This window comes from Nicotiana tabacum, chromosome 23 (genome assembly GCF_000715075.1).
Source record: "Nicotiana tabacum cultivar K326 chromosome 23, ASM71507v2, whole genome shotgun sequence".
In the NCBI taxonomy this organism is placed as follows: Eukaryota; Viridiplantae; Streptophyta; class Magnoliopsida; order Solanales; family Solanaceae; genus Nicotiana; species Nicotiana tabacum.
In genome coordinates, this window is record NC_134102.1 from 122,002,770 (window position 1) to 122,024,961 (window position 22,192).

At 37.4% G+C, this 22,192-nt stretch overlaps 2 protein-coding genes across 2 annotated transcripts; both read right to left on the reverse strand.

Annotated features, from left to right (window-relative positions):
* Positions 1-1,167: 1,167 nt before the first annotated feature.
* Positions 1,168-5,968, reverse strand: LOC107795157 (phosphatidylglycerophosphate phosphatase PTPMT2). The gene is made up of 6 exons (XM_075246168.1): positions 5,188-5,968; positions 4,075-4,197; positions 3,412-3,505; positions 2,088-2,170; positions 1,915-2,004; positions 1,168-1,754 (listed from the first exon to the last, which is right to left on the reverse strand). Exons 1-6 carry the CDS (start codon positions 5,461-5,463, stop codon positions 1,383-1,385), a joined length of 1,038 nt encoding a protein of 345 aa, XP_075102269.1. The 5' UTR covers positions 5,464-5,968; the 3' UTR covers positions 1,168-1,382.
* Positions 5,969-8,953: 2,985 nt separating this feature from the next.
* Positions 8,954-9,889, reverse strand: LOC142177361 (uncharacterized). Its single transcript, XM_075245837.1, has one exon. It carries the CDS (start codon positions 9,887-9,889, stop codon positions 8,954-8,956), a length of 936 nt encoding a protein of 311 aa, XP_075101938.1.
* Between the last annotated feature and the right edge of the window lie 12,303 nt (positions 9,890-22,192).

The following is a 22,192-nucleotide window of genomic DNA, read 5'->3' on the forward strand; positions in this document are numbered from 1 at the left end:
TTAATGTAGATCAAGTTTTTTGTTAGATTTGAAGATTAGCGGACTGCTTATTATTAATGTAATAGCAAGTCCGGGACTAGTTAATACTTAGCACGTACGTTTTTTTTTTTTTTTTTTTTTGGTTACTCAACTGTTTGGTGAGAATTTCATCTGGCATTAACACTTCTCAATGATGAAAAAGGACGCAGTGATAGGGAAATGATAAAATTAATGATTGTCTTGAAAATTATAAGTCACAAAAGATAAGTGTAAATGTTGCCCCTTGGCTTGTACGTATATAGTAGGAGTAACTTGTTAAGACTTTTCAATAATCGCTTTTAGTGCTTATAGATCTCATAAAAAGTACTCAATTTATGTGTACATTATTATTTGGGGAATCTATGAGTTCATCTTTGACCATGAGTTTCTTAAATATTTTATTAGTATTTTGAAATATAAATTATTATTATTATTTACAATATTTTGTATGTAATTTTCAAATATGTAAATTTTATGTTTAAAAAATAAACTTAAACTTTGACCTTCGTACTCCGAATCAAGCCACATAAATTGAAGTAGTACTTAAAGATTCATAGTGAGATTCAATGGGGGGTTTATGTTGCAGCAATAATGCGCCTCTGCAATTTCAAAATCTCCCTGTTGAAAACGGCAAGTTTTTTGGAGAAAGGCAAGACAGGAAGGGATGTTAAATTTTCCTAAACTGTACTACTGTTTCAATTCAATGGAGTTGTCTTTATCAATTGACTATTGGAGTAGTTTCAGATTTCAGTTGACCGGGATGCATTTACACTAGTCAGTGATGAAAAGGAGAGGATATTATTTTAAGGATTGTTTCGAGAATTTATAACTCACTGTAACAAGTTAATAAGTCTAAATATGGCACACAGACATTGTACATATCTTCCCAATTTTGAGTGAATATCGAGTTGGTGACTAGCTAATAGCAATTGATTGTCTTGTTTTATGGATCTCCTCCTCCAAATATACACCCACCCACCCACCTAATATCCCCCTCAACCCTCCTCCCCTCCCACAAAAAGAAAAAAAAAATAGGAACTAAAAGACAGATTGGTTGCTTGGTCTAGTTGAAAAAGAACAAAAAAAGAAGGGTTCTAGCTGAATGAACTAAAAGACAGATTGTTAAGAATATAGGAGTACCTATTATGAGTACAAATTAAAATCCCACGATTTTCATTCTAACTCCATTGGAAGGTGGTAGGCTACGTCTTGAAAGTTCCAAGTTTTGCATACAGCTATATATACATACATATACTCAAACTTCTCATTTGCAACTTGAGAAGTGTATTGTATTTACACTGAGAAAGTCAAGATAGCTTACACGGTAAGCAGCTTTTTTCTGAAGAAATATGTACAAATTTAACTCAAGAGAACACATGTATATCTACAGTAAAACTTCCCACCTGTTTGCTCTCTGCAGTCAGCTTCTGAGTTGGAATCTTCTGGTCGTGGCACCGAAACCACATACAGGAGAGTCTTGTTAGGGCTGCCCCACCGGCAACTCGAACCCTGTAAATCAAATTCAAATCAGCCCAGATCTCGGATCCATCCACCCTAGAGTGAAGGCTCTGATCATATCCATCTAGATCAGCCTCGGTTATCACAACCACAGCACCATCGTCGAAGGCTAACAAATTTCGTCCAGCCAAGAACCTTGAGCTCCTTGAGATCAGACTAGTCAAGGGGCTACAACTGTATGTCCTTTTCATCATGAGATGGTAGAATTCCTCGACCGCCTGATTATTAATGGACAAAAAGAGTCAGTAACAATAACCAGAATAGAGAAAACCAAGGCAACAGGAGTACATCTTTTCACCAATCTCATAAGGCAAAACAATCAGGCATCCAAAGAGAAGGGACAAAAAGAGTAAAAGGTGAGGCAAATCTCTGAGACACCTGTCTCTGGGAAGAGGCCAAAAGCACCCTCGGACGAATTGACTTCACATAGTTATATGCATCATTTGGTGTCATCTGCTTGTACTTAACCTACAATAAAAAAACAAACTTTAGGAAAAAATACGTAAAATGATCTTTAAACAATCGATTCAAACAAGTCTTAGTTTACCCACCAAGTAGCATAAGACAATTGTTGTGCTACGTCCTCGACCAGCCTTGCAATGCACATATGTACTTTGTCCGTTAGAAGCATTTTCTTCAAAGACAAAAAAGAAAAGTTTAGCCCCTTTTCCTCTGGTAGTACACTTAACAATCTTTTAATTTTTCTTTAGTTTTTTTCTGGTTGTGGGGGGGGGGGGGGATGTTAAAGTACATTTGTCTTTAGTTTCTGCAGGGAAAAGATGTAGAGATGCAATCTTGATTAGGTAGGATGGAAGAGGAGAGAAAGACAAAGGATAAGTTTATCAAAAATAGGCTAATTTCCGAAGTTTTGCAGCAACACTTGTTTCCATAGAAAGCAAAAAAAGGGAAAACCAGAAAGGATAAGAGCAGCAGCTTGAAAAGAAGATCAGAATACTAGAAGTGCATTATAGATGAGATGAGTTCTTCATTGAACTACTGGTCACAATCAAAATATAAGATGTCATCCCAACACCAAAGACTTAGTCTGTCTATATAATCAGAAGCACCTTGGTTTTGCAAATGTATAACAGAAAATATACACATGGGTAAAAGCTAAGCATCTTATCGCGGCCTATTTATTTTTTTAAAATTGTAATGAAAGTTTTATTGAAAATACCAGCCATAGAGTGCAATAATGAGTAGTACAACCATTTGCAATCTCAGCACAATAGCTACATATGAAAAGAATTAAGGAAATTAATCATCCTAAAGGCTAAAAGACGAACATCTATGCTTTAAGTTACAATTTTTGTTTTTAAACATCACTGCCGCCTATTTTATTGTACTTTTTGCATATACAAAAATCACAAGTCAACATACGAATTGACTGATACCTCAAAAAGTATAATATCCAAATAGAAGATCAGCAACTTAACAAATGTTTGTGAATCAAACAATTTTTTTTTTTTTTTTTTTGGATAAGTAAAAAACTGCAATGAACTTGGACCATAGTTTTGTTGACTTTTCCTTAACCATAAGTTTCTTTTGATAGTTGTAAAATATTTTAATTTAATAAACATGCAGTTTAAAGTACTTTTGTCTGGTTTCAATCATAAGCAATCGATGTCAACTTGAGAATTGGACACTTTGACCCTCAGACTTTAAATTGTGTCAGTGTCACTTGAGATATGATGGAGACTGTGCTTGTGGTTCCAGTTTCTGAGACAATTAGATGAATCTCAAGCTGGTAAGTGACTGTGAGGTCATGATAAAATGTAAAAAGCATCCAGGAAATTAAGGTCAAGATCTTTGACAATAGTGCAAAATCAACAAATAACCAAAGTGGGAAGCCAAAGGGATGAGATTTATACTCACCATGGATGAACTCTACTGCTTGACATATATTGTGCAGTGATGGGGCGAACAAATAATCTCTTGTGGGCAGAACCAAATGACGAATATCATGAGCCTACAAGAAGTAACAGATGAAACTAATGTGAACAAAGAGAAAAAAGCACTTGATCATGTAATGGGAAGGATATTTAAATAACAAATCCAAATTTTAAAAAAAATGTGAAATCATGCCACGTAACTAGTTAATCCCGAAAAGTAAAATGTGAGAATTAAGTGAAAGATTTAACTTTTACTAGGTTGCAGCAGAAAGGCAACAACTAATTCATCCCATATTTAAATAATTTTGGTAACAATAATACTCAGAAGATAGAAATACAATCAGTAGATCACTATGAACAGATGGACTGTTTCACCAAAAACAAGTACGGCATGTACAGCCTCCTCAGCTAGTGCAATACTTCTCAAATACCACTACCTTAACAATCGCATGGCTACAGAACACTTAAATAGTCCCAATTCCAAAGGGGTACAGATGAAATAAGGGGAAGGGGCATGAAGGTGAAGCTTGAATGAAGATGGACTTATCCCCTTTTCTTTTTCTTTTTTATAAGGGAAGACTAACTTACCTTTTAAATGAAGCATAACAGAAAGATCAAAGCAAATAGCAAAAGCCAAAAAACTAACCTCATATAAAGAAGTTGGAACTAAGGTCTCATATGGCTCATTTAGGGTGACAACACCGGAAACACCAAGCTCCTTTAGCCTTTTTACATCGGATTGGAAAGGGACAGCACCTAATAACACAAACTAAAGGAGAAAGTAAGTCAGTAAATATAACCTTTTATTACTTTTTTCTGTTCTCTTTTTATTTATGCATTGGAGAGAGGGCCCAAGGGTTACAGTAAAATATTTTTTTGAGAAGGTAACCTGTGTATGTATTAAAGCACAAAACAATACATGGGTTGTACTGAAACCATATATGCAAGTGAGCAAGAAGAGTAAACCAGTCTACATTTCTAGCAGGAACCTAATACAGTATCCTCTGGGTAGATCTGGTTGCACCAAAAACAAAAAAGCTTAATACAGTTAAGTTTGATCTTTTGCAATGTGTTGCTCGAAACATCTAGAGTTCCTTTCTTTCCAAATTGTCCACCAAATACAAGCAGAGACCATCCTCCATTTGTTTTTGTCATCTGCTCCAGCTCCAGGGTTACAGTTAAATATTGTTGATAGGTTAATCATATGATTCCTAGGATAGACAAGTATAATCATCTTGCTAGTGCATTTGATACAGAGTACTACAATGATCTATTACATGACTTTTTGATTATTGACAAGGATGTCTAAGGACTTGCTCTTCCAGAGAAATTAAGCGATTGATATTTCTGCAAAAGTCAATCCCACCCTTATTTTCTGAATGTCTGTGCATATAGTACTAGCATTCTTATTCATGGCTTACAGGTTCAGCAAGATGTTATAACAGTTCAGCATCATCAATCAAAGTAATCAACCTTAATATAAATGACATTTCCAGACAACTGTTTTCAGAAACAGAATAGATCTATCATACCTCAGATGACAACTGCTTAGCATGAATTTCTACTATAATTAGTTCAAAAACTACCAATGCATTACATAGATTAGCATTAGCATTCAAATATGCAATAGGGATTTAACGTTATAAACAAAATCATCTCAATTGAACTAAACTACTATTGAAGCGTATTGACATCATTTGCACATCCACATACATCTAGATAAAAATCAAGGCAAACAGGACGACAAAAGGTGTCATACCTCGTCAATCCAGTCCCACCAGCGAAACTCCACTTGAATCTTGTTCCTAACAACATTGTAAAGAAGAGTCGGGTAAAACAACGCCCGAGCCCCAACTCCAACCATAACCCTCCTAACATCCAACACAACAATGGCATTCTTGCCACTACTACCACTACAAGACAACACCTTAGCAGCAGCAGATGATTTCTCTGCCTTCTCCACCACTCTACTCACCACCTCCTCCACTTCCTCCCTACTTTCCAACTCTCCTCCCTTCTCTTCCTCTATATACATGATAACACTTCCTCAGACCCAAAAAAAAAAGAAAACGATTTGCACAGCCCACTGATCACAAAAAAGAGATTTACACAACTCGGCGAACAAATTAATTTCAACAATTCAAACGAAATCACAAAATTTTACCTAAAATTCAAACAAATAACAAAAGCCCCAATATAATTCTCATGACTATCTTCAAAATCAATATACTCAAAAAAAGGGACCTTTTTCCTGAATTTAATCAAATTATCTGTGGAACGGATCAGAAACACTAAAATTGCAAAAAAGATTCGATCTTTGAATGAAATCAAGGTAGGGTTTGCAAATTTTGACCATATTCAGAGAAATAGGGATCAAACGGATGGTCAAGTTCTCGCATAGATGACGAGATCCTTGATTTGAAAAAAGTAATTGGATCGGATTTGGGAAAAAAGGTTGAGATAGCTTGGAAATTAAGAACCTTAGATAATACTCTACTTGGGAATTCAGATCGTTCCTTTTCCTATATGTGTGTGCCACGAAATTTGAAAGTCTTAATATATGGATAATTAATATAATTAATTAATTAAAGTAAGATTTATAGGAGAGGGTGACGTGCAAAACCCAAAGGTCTCGATTCACGAATCACGTTTAGTCTTAGTATTTTTTTGGCAGAGGGGCTTATATTTGATTGAATGACGTGGCTGTTGCCCCAAATTTGTGCAAAGTGTCACTTCCTCCTCCTCCATTTTTTGAGTTTTTTTTCCCAATTATTTTCCTATATTTCGTAATTATTTTATTTTTTTGGTAAATAAGTAACTTTATTACCAAGGGCAAAATATGTACAATCATAACAAAAACTCCTAGAGATGGTCAGCAATCCACCTCCAGAAACCTGCTAAAACATTTATCTACTATCCCCTTCTCGCTTCTGATATTATCTATTCAATACTAAGCAAATCTTCATACTCATTACTACAAAAATGTCAATATTATCCTACTCTTCTTCTAACTCTTTCCCTCCAAGACAACTTTCAGGAATAGAAATTCATGGATTTCACTTGCTTTGTAATCTTCTTGTTGTGGCTCCCTTGACAGTGTATATCTTGCACTATTAGCATGCTAAGATTGTCAATAGTTCTTCTTATTCCTTGAAATATTCTTTGATTTCTCTCTTTCCAAATATAGTAAACACTACATGCCAACACCATTCTATACATTTCTGCTTTTGCGTTTTTCCCATTTGCAAATTTAATTGCTCACTCCTGCTCTTGCACCAATCCTATAACTTGTTTATGCACTCCTTGCCATCTGAGTAATTTATTCCATAGAGCTGCAGAGAAGTTACACTTAAAAAATAAGTGATCAAGAGATTCATCATCATGTTCACACAATGGACAAATCAAATTGTTAGCAATGCCCCACTTGGCTAATCGATCTCTTGTGTACAATCTTCCATGTGCTACCAAAGTCAAATTGAATACCCATTTAGGACACCCTGCATTATTACAAACAAGTCTCTTCCAAGTGACTTTTGGGAAAAGACCTCTCAATCTCTGATAAAGTTTTTTGATAGAAAAAGAATTCATGGCTAGAACATCAGAATGAGTGTATCATGTTTCTTCTAAATTCTTTTTGGCCTTCATTATCTTCCTAACTATCTAGGAAGCTTGGTTTGGATATGTATCCCAAACTTGCCTCCATTTAATATAGTAGCAATGAATCCATTGTATCCACAACTTGTCCTTCTTTTTGCTCAAGTTCCAGTAATGTTTGCTCACTGCTGCCTTATTCCATATATGGATATCCATAACATTAAAGCCACCAGCTGAGTGAGGATAGCAGACCTTCTCCCAAGCTAGGAGAGATTTATATGACGTTTCATTTCCCCCAGTCCAAAGGAACTTTCTACACACAGCTTCTATCATTTGTATGATCCTCTTTGGTAGTACAAAAATCTGTGACCAGAATGTTTGTATAGAAAAGAGAACACTTTTGATCAATTGCAATCTTCCTACATAGGATAGGAATCTTGAAGTCCAAGAAGTGATTCTTACCACCATTTTGTCAAGTAGAGGTTGGCATTATGTCACGGGTATTCTTTTTGTATTTAGTGGGACCCTCAAATATCTAACAGGTAGTACACCTTTAGGAAAGCCTAGCATGCGTAGGATATCTTGTTGTGTAGCTGCATCCACCCCACCAAAAAATATTGCACTTTTACTCTGATTTACTTTCAGACCAGAAGCTTGAGAGAAGTTTAGGAAACAATCATATAACAACTTCACTAAGATGGTGTCTCCCCTGCAAAATAATAGAAAATCATCAGCAAATCCTAGTTGCACTACTTGTAATTTATCACATCTGGGATGATAGTTGAAATTAGGGATACGTCTCAAAGTCTTCAAGCTTCTAGTTAAGTACTCCATAACCAACATAAATAAGAAAGGAGACAAATGGTTCCCCTGTCTTAATCCTCTTCTAGTCTCAAACGGTTCTGTTGGTTTGCCATTCAGAAGGATAGAATAAGACACATTCTGGACACAACTCATGATCATTCTAACAAACTTTTCAGGGAAACCCAAGCCAATAAGAACTTGCTCCAAGTAGCTCCACTCAAGGGAATCATAAGCCTTTTGCATGCCTAACTTGATCATACACCTTGGTGATATTCCTTTTCTCCCATATCCCTTTTACCAACTCATAACTAAGTATAATATTATCAGTGATTACCCTCCCTGGTACAAACGCAGAGTGGCAATTGTCCACCAATCCATCCATAACTACCTGAAGCCTCCTTGTTAAAATCTTAGAGATAATCTTGTATATAGTAGTACAACAAGAAATTGGTCTATAATCTTTAATACAAGTTGGGTTCCTAACCTTTGGAATAAGTGTAACTGATGGGCAATTGATGGGCTTAAACATTGTTCATATATTGAAAAAGTTCAAAATAGCTTCTGTAACTTATCCTCCTACAATAGGCGATGTTTTCTTGAAAAATAAAATATTTAGTCCATCGCATCCTGGTGCTTTCATGTCATCAATATCCTTCAATGCTAGTAATACTTTTGCAGTAGTGACTGTCCTTATTAGATCCCTCTGTTTCTTATTGAGAAGTATCGGACCATCCCTTATAATTGCTGGATGAATTGCAGGCAATGACACAGCTGTTGTGCCCAAAAGCTTCTTGAAAAAACCTATTACTTCTGTTTTTATCCCGGCGGCAGTTTGAATTTGCACACATTGTTTATTTGACAGACTGCTAATATTATTTTGGGAGTATCTGCTCTTCATGTTTGCAAAAAATTAAGCAGAGTTTGAATCACCTGCTTTCAACCATTGGACTCTTGACTTTTGTTTATAAATACTCTCCTCAATCATCCCCCATTTCTCCAATTGCCTTCTCAGTTTTTTTTTTCTCTTCAATCAAAATACTATCATGCTTATGTTGTCCCATTCTTTCCTGTATTTTTCGTAATTGATTCCTGATATGCTTCAGTTTTCCTTTTACTCCCTTAAATTGCTATGTGTTCAGTGTTTTCAACCTCTGCTTAACACTCTTCAATTTATTCCATACTCTTCTCATATATGTTTCAGGAGTAGGTAGCTTCCAACAATCCTCAATTAAAGGTAAAAAGTCTTGATGTTCAGCTATACAATTAAAAAATCTAAACGGCTTGGTTTTTCCCCCTGTGTATTGATCAAATTTAATCTTCAAGGGAGAGTGATCAGAGAACTGTGGCTCCATAATCTGCACTTGACTTACAGGCATTCCATTCATCCAGGCCGCATTTACAATGGCCCTATCAATTCTACTATATGTATGATTGTTAGTCCATGTGTATTCTCTACCATAAGTCTGCAGCTCTATCATTGCAGATTCTGTCAAGAAGTCTCTGAAGTCCATGGTTTCAATGTCTTGAACCTGTGAACCATGTTGCCTATCCTCTTCATTTATGATAGCATTAAAATCTCCCATTGCAATCCAAGGACCATGTTGTATTCCCTCTAATTCCTTGAGCTTTCTCCATAAACTCCTCATATCTTGTATAGTGTGCAACCCATAAATTGCGATGAAGCTAAATGCCAGATTAGCTTCATGTACTTTAATCTGTCCATGTATAAATTGAGGGTCCATCTCTAGTAAAGTAAAGCAAATGACATGTGGGTTCCATAGTATCCAAAATCTACCTGTAGTATTATTGCCATAATTAGAAACCCATTCCCAACCTGGAACTATCTTCTTTATAATCTTTTCTGCCTTGCATTCCTTTATTCTATGTTCTAATACAGTTAATAGTCCCATTTTATTCTCCTTAATTGCTATTCTTAACTCCTTATGCTTATAGGTCTTATTAAGCCCTCTCACATTCCATGTCACAACATTCATGTTAGACAGAATGGAATATTGGGTCACCCTCACCCCTGTTGAAGCTACCGCATCCCCTGCCGCTTGCATTTTGTCCCCTAGGTTCTACTAAAGGACTAAACCCATTCTTAGTACCGCTGTTCCGCAATAACTGATTTCATATTTTTAGTAGTTGATCTTCCTTTAATAGTGTGCCATTCATTTGTGTTCATTTGGCCAGGAGATTCAACATTCTGAGCTGGTTGGTGACTAGTGGATGTCGTTGCTTGATTTGTATTCTGCTGAACAATAGCCACCAGTGGTTGATTTTGTTGAGTAGTTGATCCCCCTGCTATAAAAGTATGCTTAACCTGTGGTTGAGCTATAGCAACTTCGTTTGGTTCTGATCCTCCAGCTTTTATAATCACTCCATTAACCTCCTGCTTGTTGCTCCAAATTTGCTTAATTCTTATATTTCGTAATTATTACCTAGGAAGTAAAGGTTTTCATTATGATTTTAAAATAATTTTGAATGCTTTTTATTATAACAAACAGAGGAATCAAGTTCTGAATTCATATAGAAAAATTAGATATAGTACGACATTGCATCAAACCATCAATCGACCAATTGAATCGATCTTAAACGACCACCATTTAAGGGGAATTCTTGGTCGTCTATTAATATCATTCAAGTATAAGTGTATAACGACAATAACAACGCTGTGTATTCTCACAAGTAGAGAAATCCAAGTAAGTGGGCGTTTGGACATAAGAATTGTGAAATTTCGGGGAAAAAAGTGATTTTTTTTTTCAAATTAAAAATGGTATTTGAAAAATAGAGTTGTGTTTGAACAATTTTTTAGAGTTTTTCCAATTCCAAAAAATTCTGAAATTTAACTTAAGTGAAATTTGAAAGTCAAACACTAATTTCGAAAAAAGTAAAAAAATAATAATATTTTTTTATGACCAAACAGGCCCTAAGTATAATAGTGCTTAAAGCTTGTTTGAGCTAGGCCCATCAACTTTTACCATTGGATCACAACGCAATTTGCACAGACTGTATTTTTTCGTAGAAATGGCGTGAGATAGCCACTTTTTAATATGGTATTTAATTTTTATCCAATATTTTTAATGCTGAGCAAAAATAGCCATTATTTTATTAAAATTAATACGAAAAGATATTTTTACCCTTTCTTCATGAGTGTTGTGTAGATTTTAAGGTCATGGTCTCCTTAATATTTACACTACACACATGAAGTTAAGGACGCCATGTCCTTAAAATTTACACTGAACATATAAAGTTAAGGACATGGTGTCCTAAAGTTTAACAACGGAAGGTGCAAATACATGACACTTTGTCCTTATTATTTACACAATATTTATGAAGTTAAGGACAGCATGTCTTTAATATTTACATAATACTTATAAAGTTAAGGACACTATGTCCTTAACATTTACACTGCACACATGAAGTTAAGGACATCATGTCCTTAACATTTACACTGCACATATGAAATTAAGGACATGAGGTCCTAAAGTTTAACAACATAAGGTGCAAATACAAGTTAAGGACATTGTGTCCTTAACATTTACACTGAACACATGTAGTTAAGGACGCCATGTCCTTAACATTTACACTGCCTATGAAATTAAGGACATGATGTCCTAAAGTTTAACAACAGAAAGTGCAAATACATGACACTTTGTCCTTAATATTTACACAACATTCATGAAATTAAGGACATCATGTCCTTAATATTAGTACAAGGGTATTTTCGTCCGGGCGGGTAAAAAATTATTAAGCATTAGCGAAAAGTAAATATATTTTAAACAGTGGCTAAAGAGTAAAGATATCTCTAATTAGTGGCTAACTGTGCACGTCCCCCTATTTCTTCTGTGTAGCAAACTTGGTTAAATGTTGAATAAAAGACTAATAGCCCGTTTGGCCAAGCTGCAAAAATAAGCTTATTTTGACATGTGCTTTTCTCAAAAGTACTTTGGGTGAGAAGGAGTTTGTATTTGGCTAATTAATTTGAAAGCACTTGGAGCAGCAATTAGTGTTTGGCCAAGCTTTTAAAAACTGCTTCTAAGTGTATTTTTCTCAAAAGTGCTTTCGAAGGGTAGCTACTTTTCTCTGATTCTCTTCAAAAATATTTTTTTTTCTTCCAAAAGCTAGGCCAAACAATCAAACTTCAAAAAAGTGCTTCTAGGTTTGGAGAAGCCTGAGCAAACATGCTATAACTGTCCTTATGCAGTTAGCAAGATATGTTTGGTTCTTATATTCTTCCTCCAAACAAACTCTCCTTTTCTATAAATCTAATTCCAATTGCTAGTGGTAATTACGAGATGCATTTCACAGTAGAAATAAAGTCATCTTCACATTCGACGTTCTCAAAACACTAGGGGTGTTCATCGGTCGGTACGGTATTTAGACATTTCGGTTCGGTATTTTCGGTATTCGGTATCCTAAAATGCTATACCAATACCGTACCTAATTAAATTCGGTATGGTTCATTTTTTTGCTTTTTGGTTTCGGTTTATTCGGTACGGTAACTTCGGTTTATTCGGTTCTAAAGCAGCTTCTTAACGTTATATTTAAGGGGAAATAACACCTTAACTAGCTAATAAAATTAAAATTATAACTAGCCAGCAAAATCAATCTTATGAATGGAACAACACTACACATCATATATGGGACTTCTATAAACAAGAGCATAAGATTAGAATAACGTTTACAAACTTCATCAACATGTAAGTATGTCTGGTCTAGAGCTCTAACTTGCATCTCTATAATATACCAGACACTAGTAAGCTTCTCAAATGTGACCAAAATAAGTTTTTCACAAGTGTTGTTTACAGAAATCATTCAGGTAACATCCATTAACCACATAGACAAAAATAGGTGGCGCACGGGCTTTAACTAAAGAACATGGAACTAGAAACATTCTCCTTAAGCTCTCTGGTAACTGCGGGCTGCAAGGATGACAGGATATTTAAAATTAATTCAATATATATTTTGGTATTTTAAAAAAAAAAAATACCAAATACCATACCTAATACCAATTTTTTATTTATTTAAAAAAAGTAAAAAATTATGCCGTCACTATAGCGGTGAATAGTGCGCGAACAACTGTTACAGTGCAAACAGTACGGTGAATAGTGCGAAACAGTGACGCGAACAGTGATTTTGCTACTGTTTCTCTGATACAGTGTAGTGAACAGTAGCATCGCTTCACTGTTCATCCAATGAAACAGTGATTTGATACTGTTCATCACGGAAAGCTGTGAGTTTGAGCTCCAATGATCGCGATGGCCGGCGACCAGCCATCTTTTCCAGCTAGTCAGCCCTCCTCCAACATCGCCCAACCACAAACAACACCAACTATCAATCCACAAACTCTAGATTACTCAAAGATTTTGACACCCAACTCAACCAATCCTCCTGCGATGACTGCTGCCTAAGCTTCAGTGCAACCTATCGCCCAATTATCTACGACAACAAATAACAATCCCCAATCCATGGATTATTCAAAACTTTTAAAACCTACTGCCATTAATGCCCCTATGTAAACCTTCACTACGCTACCATTGAAACCAGTTGAGTTCCTTCACGGAGAACCAGTTGTGAAGTGGAAGAAACAATAAGTGAAGCAATCTATCGTACAACAAGGACTTCAACTTGCAGTTCTTGGGAAATTTTCGTATAGAAAGCCTGTTATTAGTGAATTACGTAAAGTGATTCCAATTCAATGTGAGATTAAAGGCCATTGTTCAGTTGGTTTAATTAAAGATAATCATGTGTTGATTAGGTTGTCTTTATTGGAGGACTATGTTCATCTTCTTTCAAAGCCAGCTTTTTATTCAAAAGCTCAGTCAGACATGTGGCGGATGCGTTGTATAAAATGGAATCCATGGTGGACACCTGATGAAGAGACTCCCATTGCCATAGCTTGGATTAGCTTTCCAGAACTGCCTCCTAATTTCTTTGGGAAGGAATGTGTATTTTCCTTAGCTCGTGTATTTGGTAATCCATTACATGTAGACCTAGCCACTCAAAATGGGACTAGACCTAGTTGTGCTAAGGTGAAGGTAGAAGTTAACTTGTTAAATAAGTTCCCTCATCGTATTAATATTGTGGAAGAAGCTGAGGAATCTGGGCTAGAAGAGTTCAAGTGGATCAGGATTAAGTATGATTATATGCCAAAATATTGCAAGCCTAGCAAAAAATAGGGGCATAGTGAGGTAGAATGCTGGGTAATTCATCCTGAATTACACAAGAGATTTGAAGAAGGTGTTGAGGATGGATGCAAGCAAGGAAGAACAAATACCAACGAGATAATAGGGGTCACATTGTTGATAACAAACAAGGAAAGGAAGCTGACAAGGGTAAAGGGAAGGCCAAAGTTGAGGAAGTTGCAACCAAGAACAAGTTTAATGCACTAGAGGTTGAGGAAGTTCATCAGCCTACTCTACAAATTACTGAAGGCAAAGGTGAGGATCATAGCAATGGTAAGAAGAAGGAACATGGGGAAAAGCAAGCTAAGAAGAGCCAGGAGAAGGAAAAGGAAGTCAATACTCAACAGGAACATAAGTGTGTGAAGAAGGAAGCAGTCGAGAAGGTGGTGGAAAATGAGCATAATGGTAACCCTATTCCTTCTGGGATCCAGTCTTCAGTTCCTAAAGATGATCAAGAATTAGCTAAGGCTAATTCTAGTGTTCCTAGTGATCAACGTACTGATGAAAGGGCTAATAAGGAATCCACAATCGACTAGGTTCATAGATGCTTTGGGACTAGCAAAAAGGAGCTAAAACAATTCAATGTGACCACAAACCAATCTTGTCATGAGATTCCATCTCAAACATTTAAAGATTCTGGGCAGATTGAGGATCTTGATGAGGTAAACTCTACAAAGGTCTTATGGAGTGATGCAGTTGAGGTTAAGGATGATTAGCTGGGCACAACAAAGATAACAGAAGACAAGGTGAAGAAGTACAACAAGCCAAGCTCACCTGGCGATAGGCTGGCGACGCCGGGCCTAAAGTCAGGCTCACCTATATCATCCCTAATCTTCACATTAACATCTCCATCAAGTTTGTTCTCCGATGCATACACCAGAACACCATCTACATAGGCCAAAATCTCTCCAGTTGTACTAAGGTTAGGGTTTACTGTAGCTGCCTCATTAGGTGAACATGGCTTTAGGCCTGGCGTCGCTAGCCTAACGCCTGGGGAGCCTGGTTTTAGGCCTGGCATCGCTAGCCTAATGCCTGGTGAGCCTGGATTTAGGCCTGGCATCGCTAGCCTAACTTCTGGGGAGCCTGGCTTTAGGCTTGGCGTCGCCAGCCTATCGCCAGGTGAGCTTGGCTGGGCACAACAAAGACAACTGAAGACAAGGTGAAGAAGGACAACAAGCCAAGCTCACCTGGCGATAGGCTGGCGATGCCAGGCCTAAAGCCAGGCTCCCCAAGCGTTAGGCTGGCGACGCTAGGCCTAAAGCCAGATTCACCTGATGAGGCAGCTACAGTAAACCCCAACCTTAGTACAACTGGAGAGATTTTGGCCTATGTAGATGGTGTTCCGGTGTATGCATCGGAGAACAAACTTGATGGAGATGTTAATGTGAAGATTAGGGATGATATAGTGGGTTCAGACCAAATTTCAGGCAATGGGAAGAGTGGTGATCTCACTAGAACAGTGCATTCAGAGCAGACTACTACAGTAACTCCTAGGCTAGGCAGTGTCTATGAGCTACAATTCAAGGAGTATGAACGGGCAATTGTTCCAAGAGCATCTGGGAAATAGAGGAAGTGCCTATGGAATCTGGCATTGATCAAATTATGCAGCTACATCTTAATGTTCCACTTAAGACTCCTCTACAACATTTACATTATTTAGTTACACATAATGTGACACCAATTGATGAAGACTTATTGAGACAAAATCCAATAGAGGATGAAGGAGATGATGAATCAACTGCACAAAACTTCAAACAAGTGGCTAGGGAAGGGGATTTATCACCCACAGCTAGTGCTAAAGGAGGTAAGAAAACTAAGAAGAATCAGAGTAAAGATCCATCACAACCTTCAAGAATAATGTCCAGGAGGGCAGCTTCTCTATCTAAATGATGATGATCAAAACACTAATATGGAACATAAGGTCTGTGAATACACAACAGGCCTTTCCTAGGGTGATCAACATGAATATGGAGCATAATTTTTGTGTAGTTGCATTGATGGATCCTTTTCAAAAGAAGGGACTCATTGATAGATATAGAAGGAGATTAGATATGGAGACTACTTATGCAAATATTAATGCGAAAATATGGTTGTTCTTCGATGCAGTGATGGAATGGGAATTAGTGGAGGATACTGAGCAACAGCTGACTGTGAGAGTGTTTCACCATGACCTAGGGCAGCACATGATGATGACATTTGTTTATGCAAAATGTTCAGCAATGGAGAGGTTGGAATTGTGGGATCACTTGTATTACTTAGCAAGTGATATGAAATTACCATGGTTGGTAGGGGGGATTTCAATGTGGTATTGCATGAAGATGAGAAAATAGGGGGACTTCCAGTACACCCTCCTGAATATGAGGATTTTGCATTTTGTGTAAACTCTTGTGGTTTGTTTGAGCAAGGGTACAAAGGAAGTCCATTTACATGATGGAATGGGAGATTCAATGCTGAGTGTATATTCAAGAGATTGGATAGGATTTTTGTGAATTTGCCATTTCAGAACATGTTGCCAACTATTGAAGTTGAGCATCTAATCAGAACTGGATCAGATCATGCACCATTGCTAATGACATGTGGGGTACAGACAACCAACTTTGTCAATCCTTTCAGGTTCTTGAACTTTTGGATAAAGCATGCTATATTTATGGATGTGGTGAGGCAGAATTGGGAAGCTAATTTCGTAGGGGATCTATTTTTGATGTTCAAGCAGAATATCAAGAGGGTGAAGGCAACACTTTTAAAATGGAGTAGGGAAATATTTGGTGATATCTTCAAGCAATTGGCTATTTTTGAGGACATTGTTAGGGTGAATGAGATGTTGCTTGAAGAAGAGCCTACAACTGAGAATAGGATTGTGCTTCAAAAAGCTCAATCTGAATTGAAGAAACACTTGAGTATTGAGGAGCAGTATTGGAAGCAAAAAGCTGAGATGACTTGGTTTGCTGAAGGAGATAGGAATACAAGTTTCTTTCATAATCATTTCAATGGAAAAAGAAAGAAATTGCAACTGAAGAGGATCAAATGTGGCAGTGGGATATGGATTGAAGACCATGAGCAATTGGCTACGTCTGTAGTGGACTTCTACCAAAAATAGTTCACAAATGAAGGTGATGCTTCTGAATTTTTCTTGCTCAATAATGTACCTTCAATGGTCACTATGGATCAGAATTTGGAACTTAGCAGATTGCCAACAATTGAAGAAGTAAGGGCAACAATTTTTGAGCTTAGTGGGGAGAGTGCTAGTGGTCCTGATGGATTCACTGGCCTATTTTATCAAACATACTGGGATGTTATTGGTCTTGATATACACAACACGGTGCTACACTTCTATGGAGGAGCTGCATTACCTAAATCCATCACTCACACTAATCTAGTGTTGCTGCCCAAGAAATCTAGAGTTGAGACCTTCTCTGACTTAAGACCTATTAGTTTGAGCAACTTCATTAACAAGGTCTTGTCTAGGGTGTTACATGACAGATTGGAGAGTTTTCTTCCATCTCTAATATCTCCTAATCAATCCGGATTTGTAAAGGGTAGGAGCATATTTGAGAACATCTTATTGACTCAAGAAATTATCACTAACATAAGGTTAAAGGGAAAGCCAGCTAATGTGGTGATCAAGCTTGATATGGCTAAGGCCTATGATAGGGTTTCATGGAAGTACTTATTGCATGTGCTAAGGAAGATGGGATTTTCTAAGTACTTCATCAACATGGTATGGAACTTGATGTCAAATAACTAGTATTCAGTATTGGTGAATGGGCAGTCCTCAGGGTTCTTTAAGTCTGCAAGGGGTGTGAAACAAGGGGATCCCCTATCTCCAACATTGTTCATTCTGTCAGCTGGGGTACTTTCCAGGTCTTTGAATAAGTTCTTTGAAGACAAGTCATTTGTGGGATTTGGAATGCCTAAGTGGTCTGATCCTTTAAACCACTTGGCATATGCTGATGATACGATAATCTTTGCATCTGCTCATCCTCCCTCCTTGAGCAAGATTATGGCAGTGTTGGGGAACTATGAGAGGATATCAGGTCAGATGATCAACAAAGATAAGAGTTCATACTACATGCATTCAAAGGTTGCTAATGGATTATTTCAGGTAGTTGAAGCTATTACAGGATTTGTAAGAGGTAAATTCCCCTTCACATATCTAGGGTGTCCTATTTTTTACACTAGAAAGAGGAAGGACTATTATGAGGATCTTATAAAGAAGGTGAAGGCTAAATTGCATTCATGGAAAGGAAAGTTGCTGTCATTTGGAGGAAAGGCAACACTTATCTCTAGTGTGTTGCAAAGTATGCTAGTTCACATGTTATCAGTCCTTGATCCACCAAACAACATCCTGGAGCATCTACATAACACTTTTGCTAGGTTCTTTTGGAGCACAAAGGAAGAAGGGAGAAGCAGACACTGGGCTGCATGGCAAAATCTTTGCCTTCCTAAAGAGGAAGGGGGCCTAGGTTTTAGGTCCTTAAATGATGTCTCAAGGGCACTGTTTGCTAAAATATGGTGGAGGTTTAGGACCACAAAATCTTTGTGGTCTAATTTCATGAGGAATAAGTATTGCAAGAAGGAGCTACCAATAGTGGTGCATTTTAGGGGAGGATCTCATGTTTGAAGACAAATGTTGAATGCTAGGCAAGAAGTAGAACATGAGATCGTATGGGAATTGAAGAGTGGAACCACTGATATTTGGCATGAAAATTGGACTGGATTGGGTGCACTTTATCACGTATTACCTGAAGACTTTCCAATCAATGAAGATCTTTAGGAGGTGGCAAAACTGCGGCAAGGGGAAGCATGGGATGATCAGCTGCTAGATCAAACTTTCAATGAGGAAATTGCAGAACATATAAGGCTAAATGTGCATTATGAAGGCAGTGAAGGATATTGGGATAGGCCATACTGGATGCCAACTTCTTCAAGTAAGTTCAGTGTTAGCAGTGCTTGGCAAATATTAAGGCATATGGTTGATTCTAATCAGGAATTCAAGTTAATGTGGATTAAAGGTTTGCCATTCAAGATATCCTTCTTCTTGTGGAGATTGTGGAGGCAGAAAATAGCCACTGATGACATGTGGAGGAGGCAAGGGCAAATGGTGATGTCTAGGTGTTGGTGTTGTCAGCAGCCCCAAGAGGATACCATTGAGCATATATTTGTCACAAGTCCTACTGCCTCTAAGGTATGGAACTTGTTCATGGGGGATGTTGGAATTACTGTGCAATTGATTCAATTGAAGCAGATTATAAGGCATTGGTGATATGCTTAGTGTTGTCCAAAATTAAAGCCACTATTTCAAGCAGTACCAGCTATCATCACTTGGGAGCTTTGGAAGAGAAGAAATGCAGGTAAACATGGTGGTTCAGTGTCCACAAATAGGGTGATTCATGAGATAAATAGGACATTGCATCAACTGGAAAGGGTGAGGTATGCTTGGATCCCTAATATTGCATTGTCATGGCCAGATATGATTCAATACTTTGAAGGATATAAACCTATATTGATCACTACAAGAGTAACATGGCAGCTTTCTTTTCATGGTTAGTACAAATGTAATACTGATGGAGCCTCAAAGGGCAATCCTGGACCTAACTCCCTAGGCTTTTGTGTGAGGGATGATGAAGGTGATGTGGTGTATGCTAGGGCAATAGATCTGGGAGTGACAACTAATGTGGTAGCTGAAGCTAATGCTATTCTTCAAGGGTTGGAATACTGTGTGGAGCATGATCTTCACCCTCTCATATTGGAGACTGATTCATTGGTGATGAAGAAGGTGATAGAAGGGGAATGGGATCCTCCTTGGGTAATTGCACATGATGTGAAGAAAATTATAGAGATGAAGGACAATTTCAATGTGATCTTTCAACATGTGTTCAGAGAAGGCAACTCAGTGGCGGATTTTATAACTAACATTGTGTTTTGTTTTGCAGGTACATCTGAGTTTCATTCATTCTCTGAACTGCCTAGTGCAGGGAGGAGGTTGATCAATCTAGACAAATCTCAATCACCTAACCTTAGGATTGGGATAGCAAAGATAAGAACCCCAGACTGATGGCTTCACAGGATTGGACTCTGCACAAACCTGCATGTTTCTTTGTCTCATTCAGTATGCTATTAAGGTACTTTCCAATGGTATTAGCATGGTCTCATGCTCATTCTGGGGGTGCTTTGATAGTGTACAGAAAAAATGCGATAAGCAGGTGTGGGATGGTACAATTTATCCTACTTCTGATATGTCCAAATGCTAAGGAAAATGCTGAACCCATCATATGGTATTTCTGGAGATTGTTGAATAATTTCTCAGTGGTATTAGCATGCTTTCATGCTCAATCTGAGGATGGTTTAGCAATGTTTAGAATGATGTCTACATTAAAGGTTCTAGTAGGGAAGGATCTAAGCCTACAAGATCACAAAAGGCACAGTTTCAAAGCCTAGCCTTTGCCTTGCAAAGCCTGCTTAAAGCCAGCTCATTTCTGGCTATTGCCTTGCAAAGCCGGCCTAAAGCCAGCTCATGCCTGCTTTTGCTTTGCAAAGCCTGCCTAAAGCCAGCTCAAGCCTGACTTTTGCCTTGCAAAACCTGCTTAAAGCCAGCCGAAGCCTGGCTTTTGCCTTGCAAAGCCTGCCTAAAGACATGCTCCTCTTCTATACATTAATTTTGATGAGTGAGCACATGATTAATACTTGGACAAAATCAGTTCACTGCATATGGAGATCATATAGTAGCTACAATTGGAAGACTATGCTGGCTTCAACTCTGTGGTGGAGATGTTTGAAATTCATTTTAGCTTATGGACAGTATACCCTGGCGCCTGGTGAGAGCTTGATAGGTGTTGCTTGATAGGTGTTGCTTGGTATTTACCAATGACAATTGGATTCACATACACTGACAGGAGAAGGAAACATTCAACTTATTATGTTGTAATAGCTAGTTCATTAGATTTTAGCTTGTCTATCTTTTTAATAGCTAGTAGCTTCATGCAACTTCTATTTTGGTTTGGACATCTTGTAAGCTTTGGACCCATTTTGGGATTTTATTTATATATTAGCCACTAGGCAAGTACTGCCTAGTGGTATAGTTGCTTAAAAAAATACCAATTTTTTTAAAAATGTAAACCAAATACCAAAATACCAAATATACCAAATACCAAAAATTTTGATTTCAGTATGGTAATTCGGTATTTACCAAATTATGCACAGCCCTACAAACACTACACAACACACAAGTTCCTGTAACAAACATGAACTTGGTCCGACAAATAGGAAAGAGGAACTCGAGTTTTGGGAAAGCAAAGGCATAAATTTGTTAACCACACAAGTGAGTTTTGACAGTCACACCATAGTAAAATCTTTCTCAGAAAAGTTTGTCCTTTGTTTGTAAGCTCACACGTACTTTAAAAAACAGACATTTTCAACTGCTTCTTTGAGTCATATTTGGGAACAGAACAATTTCTCTATAGCCAGTTTGCAAAACCATGTGAAACTTTGTTGGCAGTGTACTTGTTTCTTTTGGCTATATTGGAAAGGGATGATCAGACATGCTACCTCCATGTATCCTCATCTGCAATACTGATATATATATATATATATATATATATATATATATGCATACACACACATAATCTTTTGAGAATGGTAACAGTTTATTAAAATTAGCACAAAAGCAGTGCTAGAGCCATATTTACAGTTCAAAAAATAACAAGAAATCCTGTACTATCTTACAAAGGAGTCTAACATGTCAAGCAGCGATTCTGCATCATCTACAAACTTTCTTTACACCAAAAATCAAACAAAAGAATACAGTTAGTTAATCTTGATCTTCTGGATGGCCTTGTAGCATTTCTCTCTTTCCAAGTTGTCCATATACATGCAGGCACGGTTCTCCACCATAGCGCCTTGATTCACACAGCAACATTATCGGCAGATTTGACTGTATAACAGCCATTCCTCCCACTGATCCATTGCATCTTGTCATCAGAGTTTGGGAAAGCTCCATAATCTCTATGAATCAGCAAATCTATCAACTTCCTGATCATTTAATTATCTTCGAAAACTGATATTTCAGCCTGGCTGTCCCCAGACCCCTCTACCTTAGCTTCAGGCATGATCACAATGTTGATCATTCTTCGTTTTATTTCTAAAAACTTTATGCAATTATATCCATCTAATTGAACAAGT